The 18942-nt window shown below is 31.2% G+C and overlaps 1 protein-coding gene across 1 annotated transcript; it reads right to left on the bottom strand.

The window, feature by feature from the left end:
• Nucleotides 1–3593: 3593 nt before the first annotated feature.
• LOC110025944 (peptidyl-prolyl cis-trans isomerase NIMA-interacting 4) lies at nucleotides 3594–12386 on the bottom strand (the record flags this gene model as incomplete). Its single annotated transcript, XM_020726643.1, is given in 4 exon segments — nucleotides 3594–3672; nucleotides 8266–8375; nucleotides 11812–11982; nucleotides 12277–12386. Coding segments are annotated over 3 exon segments (331 nt in total), but the record flags the coding sequence as incomplete, so codon positions are not given.
• Nucleotides 12387–18942: the final 6556 nt, after the last annotated feature.

Genomic DNA, 18942 nt, shown 5'->3' on the forward strand with positions numbered 1-18942 from the left:
AAGCTTAAATAAAACCAAAATTGGTGAAAGAAATGAAATACATAAATTTTAGGAATTAAATTAAAAATAATAACTTACACAAAAGCCTTAGCACTTCACTCCAAAAAATGAGCAGAGCCTTCCTACACTCAAAACCCTAAAGCGTACAATGATTCGAATCCAAGTCATTGAAATTAGATAAGGCTAGCCTTCTAATTATAGAAGGAAAAAAATGCTTTCGTGGGGCTTGCTTGAATAGAATATACATGTAAATATAAAAATTTTAAAGCACATAAATATAAATTACACCACCGAATCCGCAATCCCATACATAAGCGGATATAAAACATGTTTTGAAGATCACTCTGAGATAAGGCTAGCCTTCTACTTATAAAACGTGCTTTAAATTGCTAGTGCAAATAATTAAAATTAAGTTACTTAAGGCCTACATAAATTCAATAGTAGTATTTCAATTCAAACATAATGATTTCAAATATGTGCAAGTATGTCTTGCAGGTGCACAACATGAGTACACGTACATTACAGTCTAATCACTCGCATGCGATGATAATTCTAAATTCTTATACTTAACCGTAAAAAAATATCACGCGGATCAAAAAATAAAATTAATGTGTAATCATATCCGCTCCAATAAGCATGCAAATGTTTAAATTTTACAAAATCTCTTTTTAAAAAATGAATAAATTTTCATGCATATTACACACTTTGGAATGAGTTGCTCTGTCTACAGGGCAAAATCGTAAGCCCCACCAGTCAGTCCGATCGTCCAACCTACACACTTTGGAATGAGTTGCTCTGTCTACAGGGCGTAAGCCCCACCAGTCAGTCCGATCGTCCACCATACATGGACTAGAGTTGACAAAATTGAGTCTCTACTGAGTCAGTTTAAAGTCTAATCCCCGAATTATGACTAGAGTTCACAAAATTGAGCTCTTGGTACGTCAATCTGTTTCTCCTCAAGAGGATTATAATCGGCATAATGAGTAATTTTAATAATTAAGTAATTACATAACCCTAATGATGATTGTATTGAATGGAAATCTCAATTGGAGGGGTCTCATTTCAAAATTAAGCTAAAAAACATCTAAATAAACTCAATTGATTTAGGATATGAATTTAATCCTTGGTATGCATGACAAGGTTGAAAATGTTCAAAATTATATGAATCTCCGATGATAGCCGTGTTAAATGCAAATTTCAAACCAAGGGACTTTATTTTCAATATATTTTCAAATTTAATAATTTCAAAAAAAAATTCTAAAAAATATCTAAATGAAAAATCTATCACTCAAAAATTAAAAGTAAAATTCATGCATCGTTCGTAATAGTTTCTTGAGGGTGGCAGTGTTATACCAAGTATATCATATTTACACTCAAAATAACTGTCCTAGAAAGAACGTAGCCCAAGTCATCTGTCCATGTGATTTGATCAATAGGCTCCACAAAAAAAACCAGTGTTACGACAAGAATCCTTCGACCTAATGTTTTATCATCAAATGACACAATTATATTACAGTTACGACAGTAGTTCGTATGTTCCCTAATGATATCCTGTCCTTTTCAATTGTGAATCATACGATATACCCGATAGTGCATAAAGTTATTTGTAAGCTAAGATCGACTTAGAATATTTCCCTTACACAAACATCTACCCCGCATCTATAAGGTTTCCTTAGATGAATCAACAAATTTCTTCTGTTAGGTTGAGTTGGCTATCTCATCTAGGTAGATCAACGACCATGATAATCTGGGATGATAAAACAATGAGATCTTGATCGGGTTTGTCCTCATTTTCCCCATCATCCGCTCTAAATTTGTTGTGATAATTTCATAATTTCAAAATTGAAATTTGTTGCTATTATATGCTAAGTTTGAAAATTTAACGCCTAATGACTAACCTTAACTAAAAGTGTTCTCCCATTATAGAGAGTAATAAACTTTGAAACCTGGATATTTAAGTTCTCATAAAATGAAGGTGAAATCTTCGGGTAATGTATTAACTACTATTTCATATGCCTTCCGAAAATTTCGCCCATAACCTCATGGTAAACTCTCTTACCTTATTCTCATTTCTATCATTTTCGAGGGAAATCGGGGCATCACACTTTCGGAGTCCAAAACCACGCAATTCCTATTTATTTACATATCTAACACCTAACCTTTACCTATTATATTTATACCACCCATCCTTCATATAAAATCAAAAATACCACCATTTTAACTTTTAAATAACCGAAAACACATTTTCATGCATGGGCAAAGTGGCAAGTATGTAAAAGTTAAAATTTAGGTGTTAGATATGTAAGTACATAGGAATTGAGTGTTACATATGTAAATCATTCTAAGTACATAGGAATTGAGTGTTACATATGTAAATCTTTCTTTTTTTTTTTGTGTAAAGTCAAGATTTACTGTTGCTCTATGACATTTTATTCCCAATTTCCTACTATAGTTGGGATTCAGCTGTCTCGCAATGTAGCACAATCTTTTATTCCCTTATTGTGACGTGATTTCGAAAAGTAGCAGAGTTTAGAAAATTACAGATTGCAGGAAATATCAGATTTGGAAGCTTGTTATTTAAGCAGATCCTAGGATTTTGGTGAAACTCCTAACTTTGAGTTCCTTTTTCATTTTGAAACTACTAATTTTGAGTTCTTTTTATTAAAAATAAGGCCCTCAAAGCATGTTAAGAAAAACATCAAGCTGCTTAACTAAATTCAATCTCTATTGAAGTTGTATGTTGCAATTTGTGAATTCTCTGAAGTGAGGTGAAAGTGTTCTTCTATTGTGAAACTTCTATACTTCTTTTTCATATATGTAAATGTAATTTCTTTTGTCTGAGCGCTTGAAATTTGATAAAGTTTGCCACAAGCTAATTTTTTTTTATAGCGTAAATACTATTTGATGAGAGGATTTATTTTGAATTCAACTTATTATGAACTTTAGCTTTGGACGATCTTTAAATCCTCGTTTGGAGGAAGTTAAATGTTGTTTTTTAAATTTTTTTCCTAACAAAGAGTTGGTGTACTATAACTTCTGATTTTTTGAAACTTTTTCCTAACCAAGAGTTGGTGGGAAATAAATTCTGATTTTTTTGCATGTGTTTATGCATCATATGAAACATTTACAATAGAAAAATCCTACAAAACATAAAGACATTTTACATCAACAAATTTGGCAAGATACTTATTGTGATATGATTATTAAGAGGGAAACTTACATACTTAGCACACAATTCTTATCTATTTACATATCTCACACCTAAACATTTATATTTACATAGCATTTTGGTGCTTTAAACCTATGCATGAAAAGATGTATTTCACTTTTAAAAAGTGTTAACAGTGCTATTTTTTATGTAATATTAAAGATTTGATTTCTGTGTATAATTATGAAAGTTTAGGTGTGACATATAAATACATAAGAATTCCTTGCTATGTATGTAAATTCCCCGTAGAAAATTTTATTACTACACCAAATGGGTTTGAACAGTTATAAATGATTAAGTGATTAACAAACAAGTACTTACGTCGATTTGAAGGGTGCAGTGGTAGCTCCAACTGGTGTACCAAATGCAACTTCCTGAAACGGACCAGCCATTTTTCCTCTAGGAAACCATCCAAGATCTCCGCCTTTCTTTCCCGAGGGGCATTCCGAATACTCTGCCGCAACCTATGATACATGAAAGCAAACACACGTAACGAAGAATAAATATGCATATGCGATAAATGAATTTGCACGTTAAAGAAAAGTATAAAATATATAAGGGGCGTTCACATACAAACCGCACATTTTTTATGTATTTACATATATAACACCTAAATTTTAATATTTACATTCATAGCCACTCAAGTCTTTAGTAAGTGCTAGGGCGTCCCTTGGAAGCGATGCGCTGTATAGCCTGAATACAGTGAAAAGTGTGCAAGGGCCGCTATACTGGCGTCCGAGTGTTGTATCAAATAAGCAAGAGTTCCCACATTATAGACGAATGTGGGTAAAAAAATTAGTCCATGAAACTAATGAAACTAATGAAATTAAGCTTTAAGGAAAACCAAGGGTGAAAAGTCTATAGGACCTGATGAAATCCCAATTGAAGTGTGGAAATAATTAGGAGATTTGAGAGTTTCTTAGCTTACTTTTACCATCGCATTAGTAAAAAAGAAGTTGATGAGGCTTTAAGGAAAACCAAGGGTGAAAAGTCTATAGGACCTGATGAAATCCCAATTGAAGTGTGGAAATAATTAGGAGATTTGAGAGTTTCTTAGCTTACTTTTACCATCGCATTAGTAAAAAAGAAGTTGATGAGGCTTTAAGGAAAACCAAGGGTGAAAAGTCTATAGGACCTGATGAAATCCCAATTGAAGTGTGGAAATAATTAGGAGATTTGAGAGTTTCTTAGCTTACTTTTACCATCGCATTAGTAAAAAAGAAGTTGATGAGGCTTTAAGGAAAACCAAGGGTGAAAAGTCTATAGGACCTGATGAAATCCCAATTGAAGTGTGGAAATAATTAGGAGATTTGAGAGTTTCTTAGCTTACTTTTACCATCGCATTAGTAAAAAAGAAGTTGATGAGGCTTTAAGGAAAACCAAGGGTGAAAAGTCTATAGGACCTGATGAAATCCCAATTGAAGTGTGGAAATAATTAGGAGATTTGAGAGTTTCTTAGCTTACTTTTACCATCGCATTAGTAAAAAAGAAGTTGATGAGGCTTTAAGGAAAACCAAGGGTGAAAAGTCTATAGGACCTGATGAAATCCCAATTGAAGTGTGGAAATAATTAGGAGATTTGAGAGTTTCTTAGCTTACTTTTACCATCGCATTAGTAAAAAAGAAGTTGATGAGGCTTTAAGGAAAACCAAGGGTGAAAAGTCTATAGGACCTGATGAAATCCCAATTGAAGTGTGGAAATAATTAGGAGATTTGAGAGTTTCTTAGCTTACTTTTACCATCGCATTAGTAAAAAAGAAGTTGATGAGGCTTTAAGGAAAACCAAGGGTGAAAAGTCTATAGGACCTGATGAAATCCCAATTGAAGTGTGGAAATAATTAGGAGATTTGAGAGTTTCTTAGCTTACTTTTACCATCGCATTAGTAAAAAAGAAGTTGATGAGGCTTTAAGGAAAACCAAGGGTGAAAAGTCTATAGGACCTGATGAAATCCCAATTGAAGTGTGGAAATAATTAGGAGATTTGAGAGTTTCTTAGCTTACTTTTACCATCGCATTAGTAAAAAAGAAGTTGATGAGGCTTTAAGGAAAACCAAGGGTGAAAAGTCTATAGGACCTGATGAAATCCCAATTGAAGTGTGGAAATAATTAGGAGATTTGAGAGTTTCTTAGCTTACTTTTACCATCGCATTAGTAAAAAAGAAGTTGATGAGGCTTTAAGGAAAACCAAGGGTGAAAAGTCTATAGGACCTGATGAAATCCCAATTGAAGTGTGGAAATAATTAGGAGATTTGAGAGTTTCTTAGCTTACTTTTACCATCGCATTAGTAAAAAAGAAGTTGATGAGGCTTTAAGGAAAACCAAGGGTGAAAAGTCTATAGGACCTGATGAAATCCCAATTGAAGTGTGGAAATAATTAGGAGATTTGAGAGTTTCTTAGCTTACTTTTACCATCGCATTAGTAAAAAAGAAGTTGATGAGGCTTTAAGGAAAACCAAGGGTGAAAAGTCTATAGGACCTGATGAAATCCCAATTGAAGTGTGGAAATAATTAGGAGATTTGAGAGTTTCTTAGCTTACTTTTACCATCGCATTAGTAAAAAAGAAGTTGATGAGGCTTTAAGGAAAACCAAGGGTGAAAAGTCTATAGGACCTGATGAAATCCCAATTGAAGTGTGGAAATAATTAGGAGATTTGAGAGTTTCTTGGCTTACTAAACTCTTTAATATTATTTAAAAAACTAAAAAGATGTATGAAGAGTGGAGGAAGGGTATTTTGGTCCCCATTTTTAAGAATAAAGGAGATGCACAAAAGTGTGCAAACTATAGAGGAATTAAGTTGATGTGTCATACTTTAAAGTTATGGGAGAGAGTAACTGAACATAGTTAAGACGCATAACAAAGATTTCCGATAATCAATTTGGATATATGTCGGGCATGGGGCAGGTCTACTATGGAAGCTATACATTTATTGAGAGGTTTGATGAAGAAGTTCAAAGATAATAAGGAGAATTTACATTTAAATTTTATCGATTTAAAATTTTGTATTACATCAGGGATCGGCTTTAAGCCCGTATCTTTTTTACTTTAGTTATGGATGATCTTACTGGACATCTACAGGAGGGTGTACCTTGGTGTATGTTTTTGCTGATGATATCCTTCTCATGGATAAAACGAGAGAAAAAGCCCAGGAAAAACTTGAATTATGAAAGTCTACATTGGAGTCTAAAAGCCTTCATTTAAGTAGAACTAAAACTGAATACATGGAATGTAACTTTAGAAGTAGTAGCTCTAGTGACAAAAGTATGATAATACATGGAATGTAACTTTAGTAGTAGTAGCTCTACTGACAAAAGTATAATTTTGGGTGATCAAATTATTAAAAGATGTGATCGATTTAGATATCTCGGGTTTGTTGTTCAAAGCGATGGTGATATAGATGGGGATGTTAATAGTAAAACTCAAGTTAGTTGGTTGAAGTGGAGGAATGTCTCGGGCCTTTTGTGCGATAAAAAAGTACCACTAAAACTGAAAGGAAAATTTTATAAGACGGTGGTGAGACCTGCAATGCTCTATGGCGCTGAATGTTGGCCTTTAAAAGAGAAGCATAATACTAAGTTAAGTGTTGCCGAGATGAGAATGATTAGGTGGATGAGTGGCTTTACATTTAGAGACAAAATGCGGAATGAATATATCCGTGATAGGGTTGGTGTAGCTCCTGTGACGGACAAAATTAGAGAAAGTCGTCTTAGATGGTTTGGTCACATTAAACGTCGACCATCTGATGATCCGATTAGGAGAGTAAATGTTTTAGATTCAACTTGTGTTAAGAAAGGCAGAGGTAGACCTAGAAAGACTTGAGCTTATTGTATAAAAATGATCTTAATTTAGTAGAACTAAATGAAAATATGACACTAAATAGGAAGCAATGTAAAAAAAGGATTCATGTAGCCGACCCCAGGTAATGGGATTAAGGTTTTCTTGTTGTTGTTGTATAGCACTTAAGTCTTTAGCATCACATCCAAAATATCACTTTTAGTAGATTTTAAAAAGTCAAATGTGCCTTTTTTATGCATTGTTTCTTTTTCCTTCCAGGGTCTGTCTTCCAAGCCAACCCTCGTTAATTTCATAAATTATGCCAGCCATATGTCTAGATAGGCATACAACACCCAACAAACATGTAAGGGTCACGACATATATAACCAACTAACCGTTTTTTATGATTTTATGCATAAATTTATAGAACTATGATATTATAAATGTAAGATACAATATATCTATGTGGTTTACAGAGTGACCTAAGAGCAGTTTTCATAAAATATTGCCGATTTTTTGTGCACTGGTCTCTTTTCAAGTCAGTGTGCTACACATACATCTATTAAAAAGAATGGGCTTTACATACATAGCAACCAAAACTTTCATATTTACCCATCTCACACCAAAAGTTTCATAATTACAAATATCATATGAAAAGTAGCACCCATTATCACCTTTTAATAGCCAAAATCATCTTTTCATCTATAAGTAAAGTGATGTGTGTAAAAATGAAACTTTGGATCTGGGATAGGTAAACCCATAAGAATTGGGTGCTATGTATGTAATTTTCCCTCAAAAGTATTACTAATTGAAGATACTTTGCTTGCATGTGTAAAATTTACCCAATAGATTTTCTCACTTCAGCCTATGTTCAATTACCCTCTCCCATAATTTTAAATTTTCGTGTAAGAAGTTCAACGAACCAAAGAATAAGAGAATAAAAAAGATTCATCTCGAATTCTTGGGACTATAATAAAGAAAGTAATAAAACATGGTAAGACAAGATTCACAAGACCAATAGATCATTAATATCCCTCGTTATCTATTACTATTTATAGACTAAAATATTAGCTCAAGGAATTACAAATATTTGCAAGACTTTCCCTCAAATATGACATCACACACCTTAAATTTATTTATGTCAAACAATTCAATAAAAATGGAATTTTAAGAAAAATGCAAATGGACTTAATTCCATCACAAGTATAAGCAAAGATGCAATTCTGACAGGAAAAACTTTTGAATGAAAGGAAATAATTTTGAATGACAACAGGTTTGCCCTTCACCTTTGCAAACTCTGCCGGAGGGACTTTGTCACCATTGCTCAACCAACCTTCTTGCAGTTTCTTGTAAGCTTCATTAATCTTCCCTTGTTTCTCGCATAAAATATGCCTTGCTGAAACAAAATCATAGTCAAAATCTAATGCAAGTTGAAAAGCATACTCAAATGATGACATGTGGTGAAGAGTCACCACTCTTTAGATACATTGTCTCAACTTAAATCTAAACATGGAGATTTTAATTTTAGATATCTAACAATCTCATAATGTAGAAATAATTCTCCAAATCTCTTCGTGTATTCCAAAATAAGTTTGGTTCCTTAATTTAATGATCGAAATTGATCAAGAAAATGATCTCAATATGATAAAAGCAAATATTTCTCTTTCAAAACTTCTTTCAATTCAATCTGTGCAAATAAGCTCCCTTCTAACTTTTGTCCATTATCTTTTCATTCACATCCAAAAGATTTTAGCTTGATCAGATAATTTTATTTTTGCAAATCTTATTTTTCACTCATCAAATATGATCTGTTATTCAAAATAATTATCATAAAGCCAATCAGTAATAATTTTAGGATCAAATTTATTATCATAGGTAGGCACTAACCATTTTCGGTTATGTCAGTGACTATGTTTAAATTACAATATCTATAATTTTCGTAATCATTGTTCAATACTCCAAATTGTATATGGAGATAATTTCTATGCTATATATCAAAATCAACATTCAGATAAAATGGTTCAGGCACACATGCAAGAACCTGAATGGCTCCTAAATTATCAAATTTTGTTTAAACCAAATTAATGTCATTACAAATTTGATTTTTCTTATCCAATATTCCAATCAATTGATTTTAAAAAGCTAATAAGACTCCCTCACTTCCACGATCAATTATGTTGCCCCTAGAATTAAACTTACTTCCAAGTGATATTTTGATAATTCAATAGTTCAATCAATTGACTTTTACAAAGTAAATAAACATTTATCACTTTCACGATTAGTTAAGTAGCCCATATAATTAGCCAAATTTCTAAGTGGCATTTTGATGCAATCTAAAACTTATATATTGATGTTGGATGGCCCATGGTTAGAGGTTCTTAATGCAACTACTGTGATATATTGTATGAATACATGCAAAAAGTAATAATAAAAAAAGATTCATACATCACAAGTCATCAATTAATTTAACAAAATATATATTTTTTTACATAGCAAAAAAGACTATAATAAAAAAAATAACTGATAACAAATGTTTGAAATTAACTGAGAAATTTAATGGGAGATAAAAACACTTAAAATAAATGAGCAACGTGAATTTAATTTTTACATATTAAACCTCTAATTTGTCAAATTTTTATCAAAATTAAAAGCAATAAGTTCATATCAAATTATGCAGATGAAATAAAACAAGATACAAAACTAACAAAATAAATACAACAAGCCTCGTGTAATCACATTTGTACACCACTTAAAAAAACCATACATCCAACTTGTAGTCAACACTGAAACTAGAAAGAGAATTTTTACTCAAAAGAAAAGCTTTAAATTACAAGCATCAAACAACTATATATAGATGCCGCCTCACCTAAAATAATATATATAGTTTGCATAGAATCTACACAATTTAAATTTAAATTATATCCAGCCTTAATCGAAATTTTTCTTTAATTCCATTCACAATTAAAACAAATAGATCGAAGCCATAACTCCATTTCAAAGTTATAAACACCTAAAAACTCACAAATTCCATACCACCCATATAACAACCACCAACACATTTGAAAGGCAAGGCACATGATCAACAAACAAAAATCATACCATCAAGTCCGCTTATTATTATTATTTTGTTCATCTGCTTTCCTTTAAGAATTTAAGTGCTTAGCTCCAAAATTAATAGTTGTCGTGCTCTATGAAACAAAACAATCAAAATTCCATCACGCACATACAATTCCAAAAGCAAATCGCATCATAGAGTAGCATACAGAAGCCACTCATGTTGAGAACAAAAAAGTTTTTCTAGTAGTGATTGCTCAGTATCAAAGAAAAGAAATAGATAAGATAAATTATTTGTAATCACCTATTATGAGTCCCCTTAAATAGAACGAAGCTGAACTCTAAAATATCATGTTGTCATTCGGTGTAATGGTTGAAATTACGTCAGAAACCCCAAAGTTAAGTGTGCTCATATGAAAGCACCCTTGGGATGGATGAGGATGATCGTTTGGGAAGTTACACAAATGGAATAGAATCGTGAACAGAGGCGGGACTAGGTTAAGCCTAGAAGTTGAATTGTACTAGAAATGATATAAAGTTTAATATTTGTTTCTAAATAAGTTTAAGAAAACTGTAATTTTTTGCACTTAATAGGTTTTTTAACCAATACCCAAAAAATTTTTAACATTGAGTAATTTTGGCCACCTTAAGATTTAAACTAATTCCACCTCTGATCGTGAGGCCATTAAGTCAAAACGGACAATATCTCGATGGGTGAGAGTTCAAGTTATTACATTGTTAAACTAGAGTTACAATATGAAGCTTAATAATAGGAAATTAAAAAGAGAAATTATTTTCTCACGCAACATGAAAAGCATGTAAATAGCTAAAAAAATAAAAAATAAAAAATAAAAAACCAACAGAAATTATTTTCTCACGCAACATGAAAAGCATGTATATAGCTAAAAAAATAAAAAATAAAAAATAAAAAACCAACAACAACTTGGTTGCACAAAATCCATGGTGGAAAACAATGCAATGATTGAAAGGTACACGCGCATAGTGAAAAAAGGTAAGTATTACTCTTGAATTCGTAAGCATAAACTTAAGTAGCACGACCAAAAAATGGAAGATTACAAAAAAATAACAAATAAAAAAAATAAAATGGCAGAATGCTCAATATTTTCCCAATATTCATGAGATTAGGTCAGCAATTGCCATTCATAAGCAGCTTCTAATTCTTTTCTTACTAAATTGGCATCCTAACCATGATTTGCAGTTGCAATCCACCTCGGCTTAGTGATTGAGAGCTTCGTCCTTCAGCCAAGAAGTCCTGGGTTCAAGGCCTTGCATATTGCGTGTGTTTGGTAGTGTGTGTGTGTGTGTGGGGTTCAAGGCCTTGCATATTAATTCTTTTCTTACTAAATTAATTGGCATCCTAACCATTAATTTGCAGTTTACACCGCCCTCTTTAATGAAAAAACACAGCACATGCTTTCCAGTTTACATACCTACCACCTGATTCCTATATATTTGCATATCTAACACATAATCTTTACTTTTAACATTTATACCACGCATATCTTTCATATCACATAAAAAACGCCAATATTATGACTTCCAATAAGTGAAACACACCTTTTTTTTCATGGTAAAATGGCGTATATGTAAAAATTGAAGCTTGGGTCTTGGATATGTAAATTCAAGGAACTAATTGGTATGTATGTAAACCTTCCTACATATACATGAAAAATGCACAACCTTAAAGGGAAAGAACCTCAAATAAATACAGTAAAATTGAAAAAAGCAAAATATATTTTTCGAAGGCCGCAAATAACCTTTGACAAAGGTACAGGTGCCAAGATCATCTTCCGACTTGCCAGCCTTCCCTTTACCCTTGGAAGAATTCTCCTCTCCACTTGAAGCTTGCTTCCCCTTTCCCTTTTTTGCCGGTTCCTTGGGCTTTGAATCTTTACCCATGGCGTATACACTCAAGATAGATTCCTAGACTGCAAGATAAGCAAAAACTGTATTGAAATCTACCTTCGAGAGATGCAGGAGCATGAATTAGGGTTTTAAGCAGAGATCCCTAGAAAGATAATTACGAACGTAAAATCAAAGCAAATGAAATAGATGTTTGATAATTGATCTGAAGTGAACAAATTAGAGGTCCGGTAATGCGATGAGACATAAGATAGCGCAAACCTAGATTAAAATTCAAAATAACAAGATTAAAAGTATGACTCAAGAAATTAATGTGAATAATTGGAAGAAAACAGGCGACGAATTCTGAAAATCCATACCCTAAAATTGGTCGAAGTCGCCTTCGTCAAATTTCGTCCTTAAAATCCACAGCAGTTGCAGTCAACTTTCAGAAAAATTATTACTTCCGAGTCCAATTTGTCACGTGAAAGATAGAAAAATAAAAAATTTAGTTTTAGCATAAGAAAATATTTTCTTTATTTCATATTATTCAAGTATTATTATGATTATATTCATGTATTATTATGTTCTAAGAATACTCGCCAGTGTTATTTCACATGTATTTTTTTTTCCTGTCAGCTTCATATCTATGTGCGGAATCCGGACGTAATAAGTTTTCCAACTTTGAAAGGTTAGGATTTAATCATAGATTTCTTCTAAATCTAGCCAAACAACAAAAAAAAGTGAGAATTAAATATATTGCAGTAAAAAAAAAAAGATATTTTGGCATGGAATAAGACTTAAATATTTCTAAGGAATAAATAGCATGCATATCTTCAATTTTTGTTATTAACAGTCATATAATGTCAAAATTTTCTATTAGAAACTGTTCTATTCTCACTCCTTTTACATGAAATTTTATTTTTATATAAATTTATAAACACATCTATTGATATTAAATAATTAAAAATTAAAATTTTAAATTACATATTCCTTGACCATTTTCGAACATGTATTCAATATTTTGATTTTTTTTTCAATTTTACTTTTTGTGCTTCAATTTCTTATCCTTGTGTTGCATAAAAATTAAAAAAAAATTAAAAAAAAAAAAACTCTTCGAATGGTGACTTTATATTTTCGAACATGTATTCAATATTTTGATTTTTTTTCAATTTTACTTTTTTTGCTTCAATTTCTTATCCTTGTGTTGCATTAAAAAAAAAAAAAAAAAAAAAAAAAAAAAAAAAGAAGCCTCTTCGAATGGTGACTTTACTTGGAAAAGGTGTGCATAAATTATATTGTAAAGATATGTATCAATAGATATATTGTATATGTATCTATTATTGGTGATGTAATAATGAAAAATATGATAGTGAATTTCATTTTTTGGGTAATCTTATAATTGTAAAAATCACTAATTTGGAGTATGATAAGAATGATAATAATGCTAGATGTATGTTTAGTTAATCATGAGATTCTTATTTCGTGAGGAAATTAAGATCTGATTAATGATTTCCTGCATATGTAAGTTCTTGTGATTAATTATTCCTTCTAGAGATGATAGAGAATTTTCAATTAAGCTGAATCCTTAAATGTTGTGTTTGGCATCGCATAATAGCAACTTCAATTTAAAGACGAAAAACTATACTATTTTTAGGCTAGAGTGGATGTGGGAGAATGAAAATTTTAATTGAGATTCTATGGCTCAATTAATCTTGTTTATCATAGACCCCGATTAATCTAGCAAGACGAGGAAATTGATCAAATTTGACCAAATGATCCTCGTTAATAGTTATGGCTTATGTCATCCAAGAGGATAATATAAACTTGGATGGTATTTATTTAACGAGATAATTCAGGTCAATATTAGCTAATAGAGTGATATCATGTGTATCAAAATGATTAATGAATTTGACTATTTATGCCTTAAATAAACTTAAGAGGTGATTATTCACCTTAATCTCATAAACTCCTTTTCTTTCTCTAGCACATATGATTGTAGCAATGTCTTCCTCCACCAATGCCTTACAAACCTTAACAAAGTAGAAGTCATTGCAGCAAGCTTTATGCAATTTTTAATTTTTGCATATGATGTCAACCCGGTCAATGCCTTTTCACAAGCTCCAAGCATAGCTCCATCACATCTTTATTGTAAAGGGTTTCAAGAATTTGGGTGGGCGAATAGCCTGTGAATTAGGAAAGAAAATAAAAGGAGAAATTAGTTCATATATACAGATACACCACCATTAAGGCACACCATGGACAAGAAGTATGAGAGCATGACATAAAAGACATGTAATCAAGAATTTTAATATTTATTATCTTTCTTTTTTTTTTAAGTGGATTGACATCTTTATTTGTAGGATATAAATTCTCTAGTGATGATGACATTGTTGCATTGGCTATCTTGTAGGTGAGTAGCTTTAGTAAACTTTATAAGTTACAAAATGCAATGAAAAATGTTGGTGCGTTTGATTTTGTTGATGACTTGGGAGAGAAGTGCAAATAAATATTCTGTGAATTTAGAGCTTAGAAGAATGATTGAGCATTACATGATAAATAAAAAACTAGAATAAAAAACAGACATAAATTTGAAAAACTTATATATCATTGATCAATTGAGGCAGTACAAAACCTTGGTTAATATTCACCATTAATATCATAAAGGTTCTACATGAAGACATGTTCAAACACAATCATTAGGTAATATAATAAAAAATTTGACTGGAAATGAGAGTTTGTTAAGTGGGGAATTCATTTTCATTGATGATATTGAATAAAGTTCTATCTTAATGTATTAAATATAGTGACTACCATTTTAAGATTTACTACACTTAACTTTTAAATATGGTGGTTATATAACTCATTTCATATTTAATTTCTAGCATGATGGCTAACTTAAAGATTAATTTATTTACACTCAATTTTTCAAGATGATGAATATCAAAATAAGCTTTATTAAATTTAAACTTGCTAACTACTATGTTTAAACATTTTATAAAGACACGGTTGCATTGTGTTGAAGTATCTCATGGTAAGAAGCAATAAATAAAAATATGAAGAGAAAAGAAAATCGAGAGGTGTTTTAAAGAAGAAATGAAGAAAATTTTTCGGTATTTACAAATAGAGTTCTTTGACTTTTTCAAGAAGGAACAAATGTTATTGTTTTTTAATTCTAGTAAGAGAAGAAACTCTTGTTTATAACAAAGAATGGTTCTTATTTAAACTCATATGATTAAGTCATAAAGAGAGTATCTGATCATTAACATCATTTCATTTTTTTTATTTTTAGCCCTCATTTTTTGTTTCGGTAGTTTCAATTGTATCATCGACATAAAATTTTATCCCTTTCATATATTTAATTTTATTTGAAGTTTAATTATTCATTTATCTTGTTTAAGCTAATCATACCATTATATGTCTTTGTAGTCATTGACATAAGTTATTTCATACTAAAACATATTTGTTGCTCTCTTTTGTGCTTTTAATATTTTTTGCTATTATGTTGCTAGATTGAGGAAACTATTTTTTTTAATACTTTGCTTAAGTTTCATACTAAAACATATTTGTTGCTCTCTTTTGTGTTTTTAATCTTTTTTGCTATTATGTTGCTAGATCGAGGAAACTATTTTTTTTAATACTTTGCTTAAGTTAAGTATTCATTGACTAAGATTATTTTTATAGGAAGCCTTTTAATAAAAATAGTTTTAAATTTCCCAACCCTGATCTCCCAAGCACCCGAAAGACCCATAAACTCTTAATGTCTTTAAGACTTCTCTACATATAGAATTATTCTGCTGGGATAAAATCTTAATAAAATCATACCTAATAAGCCTAAAATATTCTTAGATATACACTTAAGAAGAGCTGAAAAAGTTATAGAATAATGAACTTAAGCATGCTCAAATATTTAAATCTTCTCAAGGATAAACAACATGTAGTGAATATATGGTTTATACTCTAAAGTATCAAAGAAATTATATAAACAACCTTTTTATTGCATTACAAAATAGAATACAACCATCAACTCATCATTCAATATTTCTTCATAAAGCCAATTTTATTTAACTTTTCAATATTTTATCTTCCTTCAAAACTTTCTCCCTATGGGCTCTTTGGTTTGCTTCAAAAGAAATGCATTGTAAAATAAATGAAATGAAAAATAAATTTAGTGTATAAAGATTAAATGTTATTGTTTGGATAAATACATTACAAATGCATGAATTTGCAATTTTTGTTTGGGAGAGTACATTGAATAATAAATACAATAAAACTCTTGAGCGATGGCATATGGCAATGATAACGGGTGGGCAGGCCTACAACGGTGGTGCCAACCAATGGTAATGACCAGCGTGGGTCGGTGGAGGCTAACATGGGCCAGTGGTCGACTAGTGGTGATCATTGTGATCATCACATGGTAGTGGTTGATGGTTAGGGTGTTGGTTAGGGAATCAATGTAGTCATAGTCACTGTGGCTATAATGACTATAGTGTCTGACACGACACTGCCATCGATTTGTAGTTTGTAGTGTATTTGCAAATCATATAAATCTAACAAATCTAAAATATACTAAAAATTAACAAAAATTCCTTTTGAAATTCATGATAATTTTATCTTGTATTTCTTTTTCCTTAAACTAAATGCCCAAAGTTTTAGTGCCCTATACTTGGAATGCAGTGCCACTCTTTTGAAGCAAATGAAATAGCCCCTTTGATAAGTAATGCACAAATTCTAAGATCTGTTTAATAAATAATTTCAAATAAAGAAAGAAAAAAGCCATAATTAATAAATGACAGTGCTCTAAAAAAATATTAAACATCGAAGGTCTAAAATTGCTAAAAATGAAAAAAATTAGTTGGTTTTAATTAGGTATACAGTATTAGATGTCATATAAATGGGGTAAATGAAATGTATAGAACAAAACTTGTTAAGAAAACATACACATAAAAATATGAAATTGATTATGGTGAAACATTTATGTTAGTTGCAAAACTAGACACAATTTGTATGCTTCAATCTCTGACAACCAACTACAATTGGTCCTTATAATATTTATGTGTAAAAAATGTATTTCTATATGAAAAGTTAGAAGAAGCATTCTATGTTGAGCCACACCTAATAAATACTTTAGTACTAGTCATGCTTGTCAATTTAAGAAATTAAAGCTCTACACAAGCTCAAATAATCACTAAAAACATGGCTTAGAAAGTTCACCGAAGTAATGAGAATGATGAAATTCAAAAAAAGACCTTGAAGGTCACACTATACACATAAGGAAACCAAAAGATTTTAAAGATGGCAAAAATATGGTTCTTATTGTATGTATGAAAGATATCATTGTAATAAGAAATTATATGGAAGAAATAATAAAGGAAAGTTATCAATTATTGAAAGAATTTCAAGCATAACTTTTGAAAAGAATCAAACAATCATTTGAGATTGAAGTTGCACTCTCAAAAGTTGGGATATTTATCACATAATAAAAGATGATTTAGTAAAATTGGGTTTTCAGACGGAATTGGATTTACTAAATCTTGAATTTTGAATTGCCTTTTTTGTGTGTGACAATATTTAAACTAAATCCTACTTAAATCGTATCATAGGGACCGCATGGAAGACAAAAAAGACAAATGGGGGTGTGGTTGTTGTTGACCCAAGGAGGAGGAGAAGGGAGCCTATGAGAGTAGAGTCAACAATTGTCGATCAAGAATGAAGAAAAAGGCTGGCAGCTATGGTATCAATAGAAGGGGATTCAATTACAAAGGTTCTACAATTGTAAATGAAGGAATGTAAGGAGGCGTGATGCCCTAACCCTTACTTGATATTCCTATATTATGAGGTGGTGACGACGAACATAGAAAGTTATAAGCGATAATGACAGACTAATGAGCCGCGTGATTTATGATTTGAGTGGAGGAAAGTTTGTGGCTTCAAAGAATCAATCCAATCAATTAAATGATGACTTGATTCAATTTTATCGCTAATGATACTATGAAGTTACAGTGTTATAATAAATTATTTATTAATGTTACATATAATCTAGTCCAATTGATCTGTGCTTCATAAATAAATAAAAAAATAAAAAAAAAAACAAAGTGAACTAACATACATCCCATACATCCAAATACACTGGCAAAATAAATTATAGTCAAATGACTACCAAGCTCTACACTTTACAATATCCCTTTCGTGTTAGGCATGAAGAATATCTACTATACACTTTTAGGAATGTTGGCAATTCTAGTCCACCTTAACCACTCTTGGAATGCAATGTTGGCGATTCATCATTGTGGACAAGATGACAATCACCGGGCGTTTACGAGGGGTGAAAATGTGTCTTAGATTTTAAAATGAATAAATATTTATCTTAAGTTTTAAAATGAATAATTATTTACAAGTTGTTTACAAATAAAAAAAAAATTATTAATTCTTGTATGATTCATCATACATTTTTTTTAATGTAATTAATACATCTCATTTTCATAGATAAAAATTACCAAGAATAACCTACAAATACATTGTATAAATAGAGGCTCATGATCCTCAATAAAATACATGCAAAATTCATATTATTTCTTCTCTCTTCACAAATGTTACAAAACCAACTCTTATGACCATATAGCACATAAAGCTAAAACTCAACCACATAGTTGGCGGACCTAATTGTTAAAACTCCAAGATAGTTGAAAACTCATTTCTAACTTAGGACAATTGCATCGATATTCATAAATCCAACACACTCAAATATCAAAATTCATGATAAAACCCCAACTCATATTTTTCATTCCCTTCAAATTCTCCAGTTCGGTACTGGCATACGTGAATGCATCAGTTCAGTGGTTCAAAAACATTAGCTCGTTGCTAGTTTTATAAAAAACAATCTTTCGAGTGCTTTGCCTGTAATTTTCCCTTCCAAAATTTCCAGTTCTTTCATCCCAACCCATGAGTTGTTAGAAATATCAGATCTGGCTTAGCAAAATTCACCAGCAGAAAGTGGTCTTAAATGTTTGGATGGCGACATGCAACAATCTTCCCTGTGTTTGCCA

Source organism: Phalaenopsis equestris, unplaced genomic scaffold (assembly GCF_001263595.1).
Source record: "Phalaenopsis equestris unplaced genomic scaffold, ASM126359v1 Scaffold000343, whole genome shotgun sequence".
Classification (NCBI taxonomy): Eukaryota; Viridiplantae; Streptophyta; class Magnoliopsida; order Asparagales; family Orchidaceae; genus Phalaenopsis; species Phalaenopsis equestris.